Source organism: Talpa occidentalis, unplaced genomic scaffold (assembly GCF_014898055.3).
Source record: "Talpa occidentalis isolate TD23 unplaced genomic scaffold, MPIMG_talOcc4v2.1 talOcc4.3, whole genome shotgun sequence".
Lineage (NCBI taxonomy): Eukaryota > Metazoa > Chordata > Mammalia > Eulipotyphla > Talpidae > Talpa > Talpa occidentalis.
The window spans coordinates 50,715,737-50,730,338 of record NW_023603184.1 but is presented as its reverse complement, the minus strand read 5'-3'; the positions used below and the strand labels follow the sequence as shown (position 1 = coordinate 50,730,338).

The window sequence follows — 14,602 nt, the reverse complement described above, 5'->3', positions numbered from 1 at the left end:
GGCTGCGGATAGCTTCATGGGTTCCTCCTTGAGGAACCAGGGAGGCCCTAATTCCTTAACTTTGAATAAGATTAGTATTCCTTTCCACCCAGCCCAGTACATAAGATTGTGTTTTATAACTAGCTTGGGTGTCAGGAAAGATGCAATACCTACACCATTAATAAGCCCATGGGAAGTGGCCTGGCTTCTGAAGTAAATATCCCAGTCCTTATGGGTTGTTAGTCCCAGGAATTTTTCCCTGGAAAACCAAACAAGATAACAATCAGGTACTTTGTTGCATTTTCTATCAAGACAGTTCTTTGTAAGTTATAAATGTTCTGTCCAGATTCAAAGAAGCTGGTTTCTTCATTAGAGGTTGGACTAAGACTCTTCTTGGAAGCTACTGAATATGGATGAGCTAGACTGTTTCTCAGGAAATAAAGAGCAGGCTCTGGGGTGACTACTTGGGCACTTAATTGGCTTAGCCAAGAACTGCCAATGAGAGGTTTTCCTTAAGAAGGCAAAGATGTTTAGGGCCCCCTAACTCTCTAGGTGTTGGATTTTAACCCAAATGGTAGTCTTTAAATGTAGCCTTTCATTTAGAAACTATTACAAGAATCTATTAGTGCAGAAAATGTCAGGTTGAAAAATTAACACATCACAGGATGTCATTAGAACCCAGCTGCTCATTAAACGTAAATGGAAAGTACTCCAACTGCTCAACAGCTCAACAGCAGCCATGTTTGCTGTAGCTTCAAAATAGCTGTATCTTTACTACGTGGAGAAGGGACCTAATTGCACAGATATTCAGGTCAGAGTTACTAGGGATCCACGGCCTGACCTTCAGGTTAACTGATGGTCCCATTTACTTGTTCCTACCTCCTACTCCTCTCTGAATCACCCTGTGTCATAGATGATGTTCCCTCTGCTTGGAACACCTCTCTTTGGGAAGTGTTTTCTGCAACAAAGACAAACATGCCATGCCTGTCACCCGGAGCAGACTAGAAACTGTGTGAACCATTCCGTGAGAGGGAGGCTAAGGGGCTCCAGCCATTCAAGCTCTAAGCTGTGGTCTTTGTTTTCTTTCCACATTCACACTGCAATGTGATCCCCCCCACCCCTTTTTTGGAAAATACCTGTGATGAGTTCAACACCTGTGATGAGTTCTATGGGGGGGGGGGGGGGGGGGGTTGGGGGGGTGGGGGGGGGGTAGAAAAGCTGCTGACAGAAAAAGCATCTGGCTGGATGGGCCTCCTTCAAGTGCTATCAAGGAGACAGTTGTTCCGAGCAAGCCGAAGGAAGGAGGCTGGAAGCAGGAATAAGAAGTCTGGATCACAAAAGGGTCATCTTTAGCTTTGGATCAGTGGGAGTGCTAAGGACTTTCCTCGGCAAGTGCAATGCCATGCAGACTCTAGGGTCAGCAGAAATGTCTGTCTCTGTCACCATGTGATCTAGGACAAAGTACCTACCTTCTGAGAACATGAATTTCCAAAATGTTGTGAGAGATAAACAAGCTACTGCATATGAAGCATATGCAGTTAACAGTATCTGACAAGAGTAAGGGTTCTGCATAAGGCATGTTATAGGTACTCCTTCACCCAACCCTAAGGGTGTTTTGTGTACCCAGCCCTGTGCCAGGGATAACTTCTCCTTGCCGTGGTCTCATGGAACACGTTATTCAGTAATCCACGTTCACATACCTTCAGCACAAAGAAGGTCATGTCCCAGCACCCCAAGTGCCACCTGCAAACTACCTCTGTTTTACCCAGCAGCTCAGAATCCTGCAGGTCATCCCTCTTTGAGCTACCTCTATCTTCGGTTCTCTGTGTTCTTATTACACTGAGTTACAGGTGTCTGTTTCTTCTTTGTCTCTTCCTATGAGCTCCTAGGATTTGAGCCATTTGATCATTTATTCATTCCTGCAGGCCAGTGGTCTCATGCACTACTTACCCCAGACATACAAAAAGATTCAACCTCAATATGCTAAATATGAAGCTTTGCAGCTGGGAGTCCTTCCGCAGAGATATCCTGACCCTCAACTTTGAAGGGTCTCCTCTGACACCGATTTTGTTGGTCTTTCATTTTCTGTCACTTTAGTTCTAGCCTCAGTTTCTTCGTCTCTTTAAAGGATGAGGGATCCTCCTTCCCCGGGAGGTTATGCTGATGACTGGAGCTAATGCAGCTTCTATGCGCCAACAGAGTTCTAGGCCCAGAGCCAAATACCAAAAAACTGGATTCCATTCTTGCCCTCAGCCAAGTCTTAGCCGCCAATATGAGAACAGAAAATGAAATATACAAGGCAAAATGTAAGCACCACAGGGGTTCCACAGGCGTCCTTCCAAGGCTTATCAAGCCTTTGCCATATGTCAAACTTGGCTGAAAGGGGAAGATACAAATACGGATTTAAATTGGTGGGGAGGGGACAAGCAAGCCCCTCAGAAAACAAAGGCAAGCTTCGGACAAAAAGATATCAGAGGGGGCAGACAGTCCTTCACCCAGACCAGCACACTTGGTTTCAGTGGGGAGGTGTCCTGGGCCCCGGACGGGTCCACAGGAGGGTGGCTGTTTCACCACAAGCAAGTGCCCGACACCGCGACGCGCTCCACAGCATTTTCTCACTTAACTCTCAGCACTGCTGCCAGCGGGAAGGCGCGCGTTTCTGTGTTTCACCGGTGGCCAGTGTGAGGGGCAGAGGGGCGCAGTCCCTCGGCCACAGTCAAACGAATTTCACGTGCGCACCTGCCCCTGCGCCCGGGCCCGGCGCTGCGCGGAGGAGGCGAGAGGAGAGAAAGCCCGGCGGGGACAGGGGCGCGTGACCCCAGATCCCCAGAAGAGCGAGCGAGAGGGACTGGGCACCAGGGGAGGGACGCCCCGAGGCTGGGGGAGGGAGAGGCCCTCGGCTCCCCGCCCGCGCCCGGCGCTCGGGTCCCGGCGCCCCCGCCCCCCGCCTCGCCCTGGCCCCGCTCAGCAGCCGCGGCCCGGACAGGAAGGGCGCGGGCGGAGCTCGGGGCGTCCCGGCCTCGCTTCCTCCCGAACCCCGGGGGAACGCCAGTCCACACGGCGGGGACATGGGGGCGCGAGGCCGCCGGCGGGGCGCCTGCTGGGGGCCCCCTCCTCTCACGGGGACCCCCTCCTTTCACGGGAACCCCCTCTTCCCACAGGGATCCCCTCCTCTCACGGGGACCCCCTCCTCTCACGGGGACCCCCTTCTCTCACGGGAACCCCCTCCTCCCACGGGGATCCCCTCCTCTCACAGGGACCCCCTCCTCTCACGGGGACCCCCTCCTTCCACAGGGTCCTCATCCTCTCACAGGAGCCCCCTCCTCTCACGGGGACCCTTTCTCTCACGGGAACCCCCTCCTCTCCCGGGGACCCCCTCCTTCCACGGGGGCCTCATCCTCTCACAGGAACCCCCTCCTCTCAGGGGACCCCCTCCTCTCACGGGGACCCCCTCCTGCCACGGGGATCCCCTCCTCTCACGGGGACCCCCTCCGCCCACGGGGATCCCCTCCTCTCACGGGGCCCGCAGCTGCAGGAGCAGGTCGGGCCGAGCGCCCCCCGGGGTCCCCGAGCGCGGGGAAGTGAAAGCAGCCGCAGGTCGCGCGGCCCCTGCACTCCCGCACCCCCTCTCCGAGGCCCGCGCCCGGCACGCCCGCACCCCCCCTCCGAGGCCCGGGCCCGGCGGGCGCGCGGAGGACGCGGCCGGCGACCGGCTCAAGGTCACGCGCGGGTCCGGAGTCTTCGCTGGCTCCGGCCCGCGCTCTCGGGGCGCGCCTCCCGCCCGAGGGGGGCGGCCGAGGCCAGGACGCCGATCCCCGCCGCGCCTCACCTGGGGGGCGGTGCCGGGGGCCGCGCGGTCGGCTCCATCCCCGCCTGGCCCGGAGCCGCCGTGGGGCGGGGGGCGGGGGCCGGGGGGCTGGGCCTGAGCCTCCGGCGGGACAGCGGCCGCCCCGCGCCCCGCGCGCCATTGGAGGAGCCGCCGCCCCGCCCGCCCCGCCCGCCCCGCGCCCCGCGCGCCCCGCCCGCCCGAGGTCCCGGCTGCGCAGGCGGCGGGTGCGCGGCGGGGCTGGCGGGCTGCGCCGAGACGCCGAGCGGACGCGGCCGGCGCCGAGCGGTGAGCGCCCCAGCCATGGCCCCCTCCGCGCGCGCCCCGGCGCCCCCCGGCACGTCCGGCTAGTCCCCCCGCCGCGCGCCGCTGCCCGCGCGCCCTCGGCGCCTCGCCCGCTCCGCTGCCCGGGGCTCGCGCTCGGGGGTGTCCGCCCGCGCAGCCGCCGCTGCCCCCCGCTCCGGCGATGGCCCGGCGGGGCGCGGGGCCGAGCGTCCGGGGGCGCCCGGGGGCGTCGGGCGCCGCCCGTGGCTGCTGCTGCTGCTGCTGCTGGTGTTGCTGCTCCCCGGCCCGGCGCGGGGCTTCGGGGACGACGAGGAGCGGCGCTGCGACCCCATCCGCATCGCCATGTGCCAGAACCTGGGCTACAACGTGACCAAGATGCCCAACCTGGTGGGGCACGAGCTGCAGACGGACGCCGAGCTGCAGCTGACCACCTTCACGCCGCTCATCCAATACGGCTGCTCCAGCCAGCTGCAGGTGGGCGCCCCCACCCCCACCCCAGGGACCCCGTGGGCAGGCGCCCCACCACTCCCAGCAGCCCTGGCCCGGCCGAGCCTCCTGCCCCTCTGGTCTGAAGGGTGTAGCTACCCTGGAGCGCCCCCCCCCCCCAACTTCTCTGCGCCTTCTGGGGCACTGGTAACCAGCTTCTGGTGTGAGTCGTCTCCCGCGGAGGAACCCACCCTGCACCCCGCCCTGCCGATGTTCTCCCCTGCCCACTGTCCATCCAGGGCTGGCCGAGCCCCAGCTCCAGCAGAGCTGCGGGGTACCTGGGCCGAGGACCCGGCTGGGTGGCCCCTGCACTTTAACCTGCAAGGGGACGATGGAGCCGGGGATCTCTGCACCTACAGCCGTTCCCCCCCCCTTCGGTAGGGTGTTGCCTGAAACACTCCTGCCTGGGTGCCCCGCGCAGTGCCCCCTCTTCGTGTCGACCCGCGGGGTTCTGGAGGTCGGAGGAGCAAGGGGTTGGGTCAGAGCAGGGTACTGCTTGGAGGTGCGGGGCACCCGGAGGAGGGGCATGGCCCGGCCAAGCTCCAGGAAGGTCGTTTGTGTATTTCGAGCATTTTTTTCCCAGCCATTAAAAATGTTAAAGCTTATGTAATGATATAGAAAAGAAGAAAAAAATCGTGTCTACAGGGTGATTATCATCTTACAAAAACAACCACCAATTCATGGGGGGAAGAAAATGAACTGAGAGGAAATATTTTTCAAGTGTTAGCCCTGGTTGTGTTTTAGTTGGGGAGGCAATGAGTGATTTTTAGAAATTTGGAATTGAGTGAAATTGGGGAAAGAGAGTTGTCTAGACTAAAAGCTTCCAAAATCCACGGTTCTGGTTGTAATTTCTGAGCGATAAGAAACAGGCAGGCAGCCTAGTTACAAGGTGCATGTTTTTACATAAGTCATTTTAAAAGTTGGATTGTGGTTTCAGAAAGATGGTTGGGATTAGATCTGTTGCTCATGAAATGTCCCTTTGGAAGTTTCAGAACTTTAGAACTAGGTTATAAAAACTTAAGAAATGATCCTCTAGCTCTCAGTTTGGAACCAGCACATATCCTGACATCAGTGGCAATTATGTTGGAGAAACAGCCTTTGCAGGGATATATATTTTTAATTACATGTATCCTGGGGAAGCAGCCAAGCTGTTTTGAAGGACAGGACTGGATCCCTTTACATGCTGGAAAATAGTTCCTTGTAACCCTAGACTTCATAGACAACATCTGTAAGGAGCCAAGCAGACTGTTTATCAATGCTGAAGGAATTGAGAACAGCAACTGGACTCTCCCCTGCTGCTGCTGCAGTTTCAGGGACTTAACATTTATATTTTCCTATTGTGCTTCATTATTATTCACTGAGGAACCTGGCCAAACCCAGCCTGGTGACCAGAGACTTTGACCTGCAGCCTAGCCTGGAGTCTAGCCGTGTTTCAGTGAGGACATTTTCTGTTTCAGTATGGGGCTGGTTAAAAAAATAATAATTCTAAGAGATAAATTAAAAGAAATGTTAACAGGAGAAAATCGAGGAGAGAGAATAGCAGGCAAACGACTGCATCTTTTTTTTTTATATTTATTTTCATGGTGGTAAAGAAACGGAGATAAAAATACATCACTGAAATGACTGAGTCATTTGATAAGCTGCTCACCGCCTTCAAATAGTAGCTGAAAGGGGAGAAGAAGGAAAGTTTTTTAAGGTTAATTTCCTTAAGTATTATTCGAAAGGGGGTTATAGAATTTTTGGGGCTCTTTTTATTCACGTACTGTGTTTTCCTGGAAAGGGTCACCAGAATCAAAAGAAGAAAAATGCGTAAGTGAGAAACTATGAGGTGCCCTCCCTTGAGGTCAGGTGATTCCCTCTAGGCCTGGGTAACAGGAGACGTGCTGGTGCCTGGGAGCATTGAACTGGGCTCGATCGTTTGGTCAAACTTCCAAGTCTCTGTTTTCTCCATTTCATTGTTGTTACAGTTCTTCCTCTGCTCGGTATATGTGCCCATGTGCACGGAGAAGATCAACATCCCCATCGGGCCGTGCGGCGGCATGTGTCTTTCGGTCAAGAGGCGCTGTGAGCCGGTGCTCAAGGAATTCGGGTTTGTCTGGCCGGAGAGCCTGAACTGCAGCAAATTCCCACCCCAGAATGACCACAATCACATGTGCATGGAAGGGCCGAGTGATGAGGAGGTGCCGCTCCCTCACAAAAGCCCGGTCCTGCCCGGGGAAGAGTGCCACTCTGTGGGCGCCAATTCTGACCAGTACATCTGGGTGAAGCGGAGCCTGAACTGTGTGCTCAAGTGCGGGTATGACGCTGGCCTGTACAGCCGCTCGGCCAAGGAGTTCACGGACATCTGGATGGCCGTGTGGGCCAGCCTCTGCTTCATCTCCACTGCCTTCACCGTGCTTACCTTCCTCATCGACTCCTCCAGGTTTTCCTACCCTGAGCGCCCCATCATTTTCCTCAGTATGTGCTATAATATTTATAGCATTGCTTATATTGTCAGGCTGACCGTAGGCCGGGAACGGATATCCTGTGATTTTGAAGAGGCAGCAGAACCTGTTCTCATCCAAGAAGGACTTAAGAACACAGGATGTGCAATAATTTTCTTGCTGATGTACTTTTTTGGAATGGCTAGCTCCATCTGGTGGGTTATTCTGACACTCACTTGGCTTTTGGCAGCGGGACTCAAATGGGGTCATGAAGCCATCGAAATGCACAGCTCTTATTTCCACATTGCAGCCTGGGCCATCCCTGCCGTGAAGACCATTGTCATCCTGATCATGAGACTGGTGGACGCAGATGAGCTGACGGGCTTGTGCTATGTGGGGAACCAAAACCTCGATGCCCTCACAGGCTTCGTGGTGGCGCCTCTCTTCACTTACCTGGTGATTGGAACTTTGTTCATCGCTGCGGGTTTGGTGGCCTTATTCAAAATTCGGTCCAATCTGCAAAAGGACGGGACAAAGACAGACAAGTTGGAGAGGCTGATGGTCAAAATTGGGGTCTTCTCAGTCCTATACACCGTTCCTGCCACCTGTGTGATTGCTTGCTATTTCTATGAAATCTCCAACTGGGCGCTCTTCCGGTTTTCTGCAGATGACTCCAATTTAGCGGTTGAGATGTTGAAAATTTTCATGTCTTTGCTGGTGGGCATCACATCAGGCATGTGGATTTGGTCTGCCAAAACTCTGCATACGTGGCAGAAGTGCTCCAACAGATTGGTGAATTCTGGGAGGGTAAAGAGAGAAAAGAGAGGCAATGGGTGGGTGAAGCCTGGGAAAGGCAATGAAACTGTGGTGTAAGGCCAGGCGGCCTCCACACGCACCTCGCTTCCATGGGGGCAGTGCCAGCATTTCAGTGCAAATGCTACTAAAGTTTCACGCAGTGACTCTCAGTTTGAACAAACCAGCAACACCTAGGGGTCCCTCATAACCTACTGCCACTCTCCCCCCACACCCCTCTCTCAGCCCAGCGTCGTAAAACTAATGATTTTACTGCAGACTTTGGAATGATCCAAAATGGAAAAGCCAGTTAGAGGCTTTCAAAGCTGTGAAAAATCAAAATGTTGATCACTTTAGCAGGTCGCAGCTTGGATTGTCGGGCCCTGCCTAGATTCCAGGAAGCTGGGGCGACTCTGCTTTTCCCTGCAGGGTGGGTTTGGAGCTGTGAGCTGTCGGTTTGCAGGGAGAAAGATGAACTTTTTTAACCCTTTAAACATTTTAAATTCTAACTGGGTCTTTCAGATAGCAAAGTGATCTATAAACACTGGAAATGCGCTGGGTTCAGAGAAGTGTTATAAGACTTTTATAGTTTGGCCAATCTAACATAAACATTTTCTGCGGTGTACTGTCTGCCGTTTAGAACTTTGTGGATTGCTCTCCCAAGAGGTGGTGTCAGATCTTTCAGTGCCTTTGTCATAAAACAATTGTTTGAACAAACAAAAGAAAGAACTGTACAGACACACATAAGGTGTCCAGAGGATTTTCTTCTCTCTTCCTCTTAAATTTCAGCATCTCTGTTCTAGGCAGCTGCTGTTTTCTTCATTGTACATTCATGACTCAAAATAAGTATTTTTATAGAGATCTTTGCGCTGCAGCATGTCTAATGAGGGGGAAGAAAGGGTGATTTCGCTTCCTGACAATCACTTAATTCAGAGGAAAATGAGATTTACCAAGTAGACTTACCTTCCTGACCCCAGAGACCTATTGCATTGAGCAATGAGGACTTAATATATTTTACTTTGTGTGATTGCATCTATGCAGACGCCAGTCTGGAAGACTAAAATGTTAAATTTGTTGGCAACTTTGCATTCACACAGATTAGCTGTGTAATTTGTGTGTGTCAATTACAATTAAAAGCACATTCTTGGACCATGACATAGTGCACTCAACTGACTTTAAAACTATGGTCAACTTGCATTCTTGGAATGATAGTGCCTTTTTTTACTTTAGCATAAGAATGTTATCAAGGGTCTGGTTTACTTACCACAATGGAGGCTTTTTCAGTTTGTGGAGGGAACTAAGGACAGCTAATCCAGCTACTTGGTGCATAATTGTTTCCTAGTAATTGGCAAACCGTCCTTATATAAGATTTCACTGGAGGCAGTGTGGCCTGGTGTATTTATATGGTGCTTAATGAATCGCCAGAATGCCAGCCAGGAGCTTGATTGGGTAGGAGGGAATAAAGTGTAGACCATATGAAATGAACTGCAAACTCTAACAGCGCAGGTCTTAATTGCCTTTTGCAGAGGTATCCAAAGCTTTAAAAATTTATACTCTACGTTGCTCTCAAGGGGGTACCCCCTTAGCATTCTCTCAAAAGTTGCAGTTTCTCTACAATCACAACTGGCCTTTCTCCTAACCTGCTTTAGGCCTTCTTGTCACCAGATCGCTAGGACAGATTGGTGGCCATGTCACAGATTCCTCTCCCTTGTAACTCATACCTGCTTTGGCTTCAGCAACTGCTTTGGAACAGCTCATCTATTTATTTATTCATGCCACTCCCTCTCCCCCTTTAAAAACACATAGGGAAGTTCTTTTATCACACTTCTTCGTGGAAGACAGACATTTCCAGGGGCTCAAAATACCAAATAGGCGGTCAAGTTTTAGAAATAAGTCTCTCTGTCAATTTGGTTTGCACTATATGGTAATGGTTTGACACTTTCTTTCCTCTGTCTTTGAGTGGTTCTGAGATGAAGATGCAGGAGATTTGTTGCACGTTTCAGAAGGGAAACTCTTTGGGGCTTTTGAGAGAGATGCTAAGTGACCCCTGCTGTGTGTGCTGAGCCTGAGGACCTTGGCCAGACTCTGGGTCAGGCTCCAGGAGCATGAGAAATGAGCCCCAGAAGGACCAGTTGAACTCCATCTAGCTCTACCTTGCCTATGAAATGTAAAATATGAACTTGTGCTGTCGTGGACGATTCCCACAGCTGACTAGGGGCAGGGCCTGCCCTTACTCATGCTCCGCCCTGGTATCTTAGGACTTAAAAAGAAATGCTGACTCCAGAAAGGGAAGAAGGACTGAGCAGGGGCGCTGGCCTTACTGTTGGAGTGTAGGAATAGTTAGGCCATTTCTTTGTCTTGTTTTAGCCATTGTGCAGCCAAAGCAGCACCTCGCACAGGGCCAGGCCCAGATGAAGTGCTTAGTGTTTGTGAATGAAGAAATAATAATAATAGTACCAAGAATACTTGTGTGCACCTGGATGCCCAAGTTCTAGAGCCTGTGACTTGACAGCCTCCTTGGTTTTGACCTGTCTCTTCCACAAGTTCCTTCCCTTCTCAGGGAAAAGAATATTTGAACAGAATTGGCTATTGGTGCAGACTGGATTGGTAGCTTTAGCAATGTCACCAGGTTTTAGGCCTTTCCCTTCATATTCTAGACAATGGAGATGGTTGACAGGTTCAGGAAGGAGCTTTGTGTCTGACAGTTACCAATGACCTTGAAGCATCACCTCTTAAGTTGGCATTTGTTTTTAAAAAAGTCAGTTATCAATTATCTTTTGTTGAATGCCAATGGTGTGAAAAGTCCTGGTGAGGTGCTTGAGGGGGTTTCAGTTCTCCTGACTGGCCCAGACTGGGGGCTCTTGGGTGTGCTGACTTTGCTGTTGGTGCAGGAACCTCCGAATTCCCGTCTTTTCACTGTGCGCATGCCATAGCCTCTTCTGGGTCTCTCTATACCTTCGATGCTTCTCTCATCCCTTCCCAGGATTCCCTCCAAGTCTGTGACAGGGGTTTTGACAGAAAGCACCCACTCTCCATCATCTTTTCTGTGGCAAATCCCTTGGGAGACTATGAAAACTGCCTGTAAGGTCATGAGCCCCCCACATCTAATACGGCTTGGTACAGTTCAGGCTTGGGGTGTTTGGTGTGACATGGCAGGTAAATTTAAAGACAGAATCTTGCTCAGGAAAAGGCTAAGGTTTTCTTTCTCAGCAATCTCTAAGAAGCAGGTATGATTGTACCTTCATACAAAAGTCCCTTGGCTGCCTGAGTTTTTATTCAGTGGGGCCTGAGGGCATATCTTGTCCAGGCTCCTCTCTGGCAGATTCCCTCCTCCTTCGCAAAGACCAGGCCTTGGCAGGAGCGTGGGCTAAGGTGGAACCGGCCAGAACCATCTGGTTGAGCTACTTGGTTGATTCATATCTATTTTCTTCTGTGTAGACAGTTTTCTGGTCTCTGAGGCTGCTTTTGAGTTGGCCGCTTACTCAGGGTCCTGACACCAGAGAAGGAGACTCACGTTTTATTCCCCCAGGAGCTCTCTGACTGTCCTCTCCCTGGATGCCCCTGCACTTGCAGGCCTCACCCCAAAGACCAGGACATTTCTGTATCTAGGTTCTGAGTTGTGACTCTCCAGCACCTGTGGTCCTGGCCTCATGGCCCCACTTAGCCTGTTGGTCACTGAATCCAGTGCTCATTGTTTGGGGAACCAGGCTGGGGGCCTGAGAATACAAAGGAAGTAAGCTCTGGAGGGGCAGGCTGAGTTGAAGGGGAGTTCACTAGGGAAGTGCAATCTTTGGCTTCTGGTAAGCAGGCCACAGCGGCAGTTAGGAAGAGAGCCTCTCACTTTGGAAGCAGCCTCCAGGATTGACTTACATTCTGAATTTACTTGTATTATGCGGGAGATTGGCGAGAGTTGCTTTCCCAGCCAGTTGTGTCACACCACTGGGCTGACAGTTCTTCTGGGTCCTTCACTGTGTTGAGTTCAGTGTCCCCGTCTGCATTGCATGGTATCTGGCAAGCGACCCTGGTTATCATTTTCCCTTTGGGCTCAGCTTGCAGATATTGGAAAACTAGGAGAGCATTTTGCTCCTACCAGGGATCAGATGCCAGAGCCCTGAATAATGAATTTTCTTTCATGCTAACCTGACCTGTGCTCTCTGCTGCTCCGTAAGGGGTGCGCCATGCACATTTGCCGTCATTGCACATTGGAGTACCAGGAGGGACAGGAACCCGGACCCCCTAGAGGCCTCTTCCCCTTGGGAATTCAAGTGCCCATAATAGCCTGTTTCTGGTTCTGACTTACCCTACTTTCCTCCTCCTCCTCAGCACCAGCAAATTCCCATTATTTACCAAGGCTTTTTGGGTCCTATGTGAGGCACATTCTCCAAGCTGTGTATCTCCCTGGTCTCGGATGACATTCAGTACCTGACCGCTGGTATCCCAGGAGGCTTCTGAGATGGGCCAAAGCAGCTCTGCCCCGAAGGCTGGGTCCCGCCTCTCTCCTAGCTTGGACCCTTTCCACATCCTGCTTGTGGGCTTGGCCACGCTTGGTTGTGGATTTTGGAAGAGGAGGCTGCTGTCTAGGTCTCTCCCAGCGCCTGTAGGTAGCTCTGAAATTTTTCCTACCTCCCAGGGGTGTTGTGAGACTTTAGAGGGTCTGAAGTTAAAGGCCCCTAGAGTTCTTTGAAAGAAAGGTGGGCTACTAGCTATGATGATAGGGGACAAGATAACCGCGGCACAGCCTCCTGGCGTGGCTGCCGCTCTGGTGTGCAGTGGCTTTTTCTTGCCCCACAGCACCAGCCACCTGGAGTTTAACCTGAGGGACTTTCAGATGTTCCACTTAGAGGTACCAGGCAAACTTCTGCTACACATGCCCTAAGTAAATTGCTGAACTTCAAAGGAAATGGACCTTGCTTGTAAGGATGTACAAAAGTATGTCTGCATTGATGTCTGTACTGTAAATTTCTAATTTATCACTGTATAAAAACATAAACTTTGCTATTTAATTTTTGTATCAAAGGAAAATAAAGTTTTGTTTATTAACTGGTGTGTGATTTGACATTTTACAGCATCTGTAGGATAGCCCCCGGAAAGCAGACAGAGGCAGCAGTGAGAAATAGAGTGGTTTGCTGGGTAGGCCGAAAACTGCTTTCTGAGATCCTCTTTCTTTCCTTTCTGCTGGTGCTATTTTTCCCTTTTGGGACTTCTCCTGGGTCAGCAAGCCTCTGAGGTCCAGGGGCAACAAGATTTATCACTGGTCATCAGTAACATTCAAGTGAATCTGTAGCTACAGTTGCCAAGTTGTTACCCCATGAAACCTCTTTTTGGCGTTTCCAATAGTGTGGCCATTTTTATAGATCTTCCAAATCCCAGTGGTGGCCTGAGAAGTTCACCTGTCACCACTGGAGCTTCAGGCCTCTTAGAAAGGGCAGAGGGTGCTTGGCCTTTTTTTCTTTTTAACTTTAGATTTTCATTTCTCCTTTTCCTGGCTGCACAGTGATTCTGTTTTGTGTGATAGACACGGGGAGATGTCACATCAGCCAGGAAAATGATGTCTCTAGCTAATGTTCTAGTTGGCTATGTCTCTATATCCAGAAATGTCATCAAAGAAAAGTCAAACCCATTATTGACATCGTCAGGGGAGCAAGTAATGTTCTCGAACACAAAGGCAGAGGGAAGGGGGCAGAGCCCCTGCCACTGGACACTTGTCCTGAAGTCCTCGCCAAAAACGTTAGCCTGCTCATTTGTCTTTGAGTTGCTTTCCACCCATTATTTTCACCTGCAGACTGCTGTGTTTTGGTGTGAGTAAAAAGCCAACGGAACAAGATCTGCCATACTGTTCTCCTTTGCTGCAGATTGCTATTGTACTTTTATCTCCAACCATAAACGAAGGGAGGCATGTAATTAAATTCTCTTCCTTGTAAGACAGGCTGTGTTTCTCATTTCATTACCTACTCATTAAGTAGTTAGGGAGTTAAGGAAAAGTCAATGCAATCTGTAATGAATTCATAATAATCTCTTGCACTTGCAGATGTGTCTTCTGTAGAGAAAACACCTTTATTTACATGAATTCATTTTCTTCCCGAGGCCTCTCTGAAGTAAGCAGGACAGTTACAGGTTTGCTTTAGACAGAACTAAGAAACCTAAAGACATCAAGGGACTTGTCCAGGGTAACTTGTTGAGGTGGTGTAGGTTAGACAGCCAGGTCTTCTAATGCTTGCCCCAGGGGTTTAATTTTGTTTTCCTCTTAGTTGTGGGTTGAATCTTGTCCACCAAAAAGACATGTTGAAGTCCTCACCCTCTAAGCCCATATGAACTGATTTGGAAAGAGTCAAGTTAAAGAGCTCATACCAGAGTAGGTTGGGCCTTAATCCAATGACTGGTATTTTTGTAAACAGAAGGGTATTTACATGTATCTTATGAAGAATACCTAGTGAAGGCAGAAGCAGATCTTATAGTATTGTATTTGTAGGCCAACCAGGTACTACTAAGGATTGTTAGCAACCACCTGATGTTTTGAGAGACACAGAAGATCTTCCCTTACAGCTTCCCATAGGAACCCATCTTGCTGACTCCTTGATTTCAAGCTTCTCGCCTCCAGAACTGTGTGAGAATAAATTGTTGAAAGACAACCTTCTGTTTAGTGATTTATCAGGTCACCACCCAAGATCTATTAGGTAAGCACTCAAATGATATTTTGTGATAATTTGTTATACAGCCCTAGAAAATGAATATTTGCTCTGTTCATCTGATTTCTTTAACTACTGCAAGTAGTTCATTGGAACCTGGTGAATGTTTTGGTAGGTATCACAAT

The 14,602-nt window shown here is 50.8% G+C and overlaps 1 protein-coding gene across 1 annotated transcript; it reads left to right on the top strand.

Moving 5' to 3' along the window:
- Positions 1–4,271: 4,271 nt before the first annotated feature.
- On the top strand, positions 4,272–13,928 carry FZD4 (frizzled class receptor 4). The gene is given in 3 exon segments (XM_037523111.2): positions 4,272–4,296; positions 4,299–4,564; positions 6,544–13,928. Coding segments are annotated over 3 exon segments (1,620 nt in total). The 3' UTR covers positions 7,873–13,928.
- The last annotated feature ends 674 nt before the right edge of the window (positions 13,929–14,602 follow it).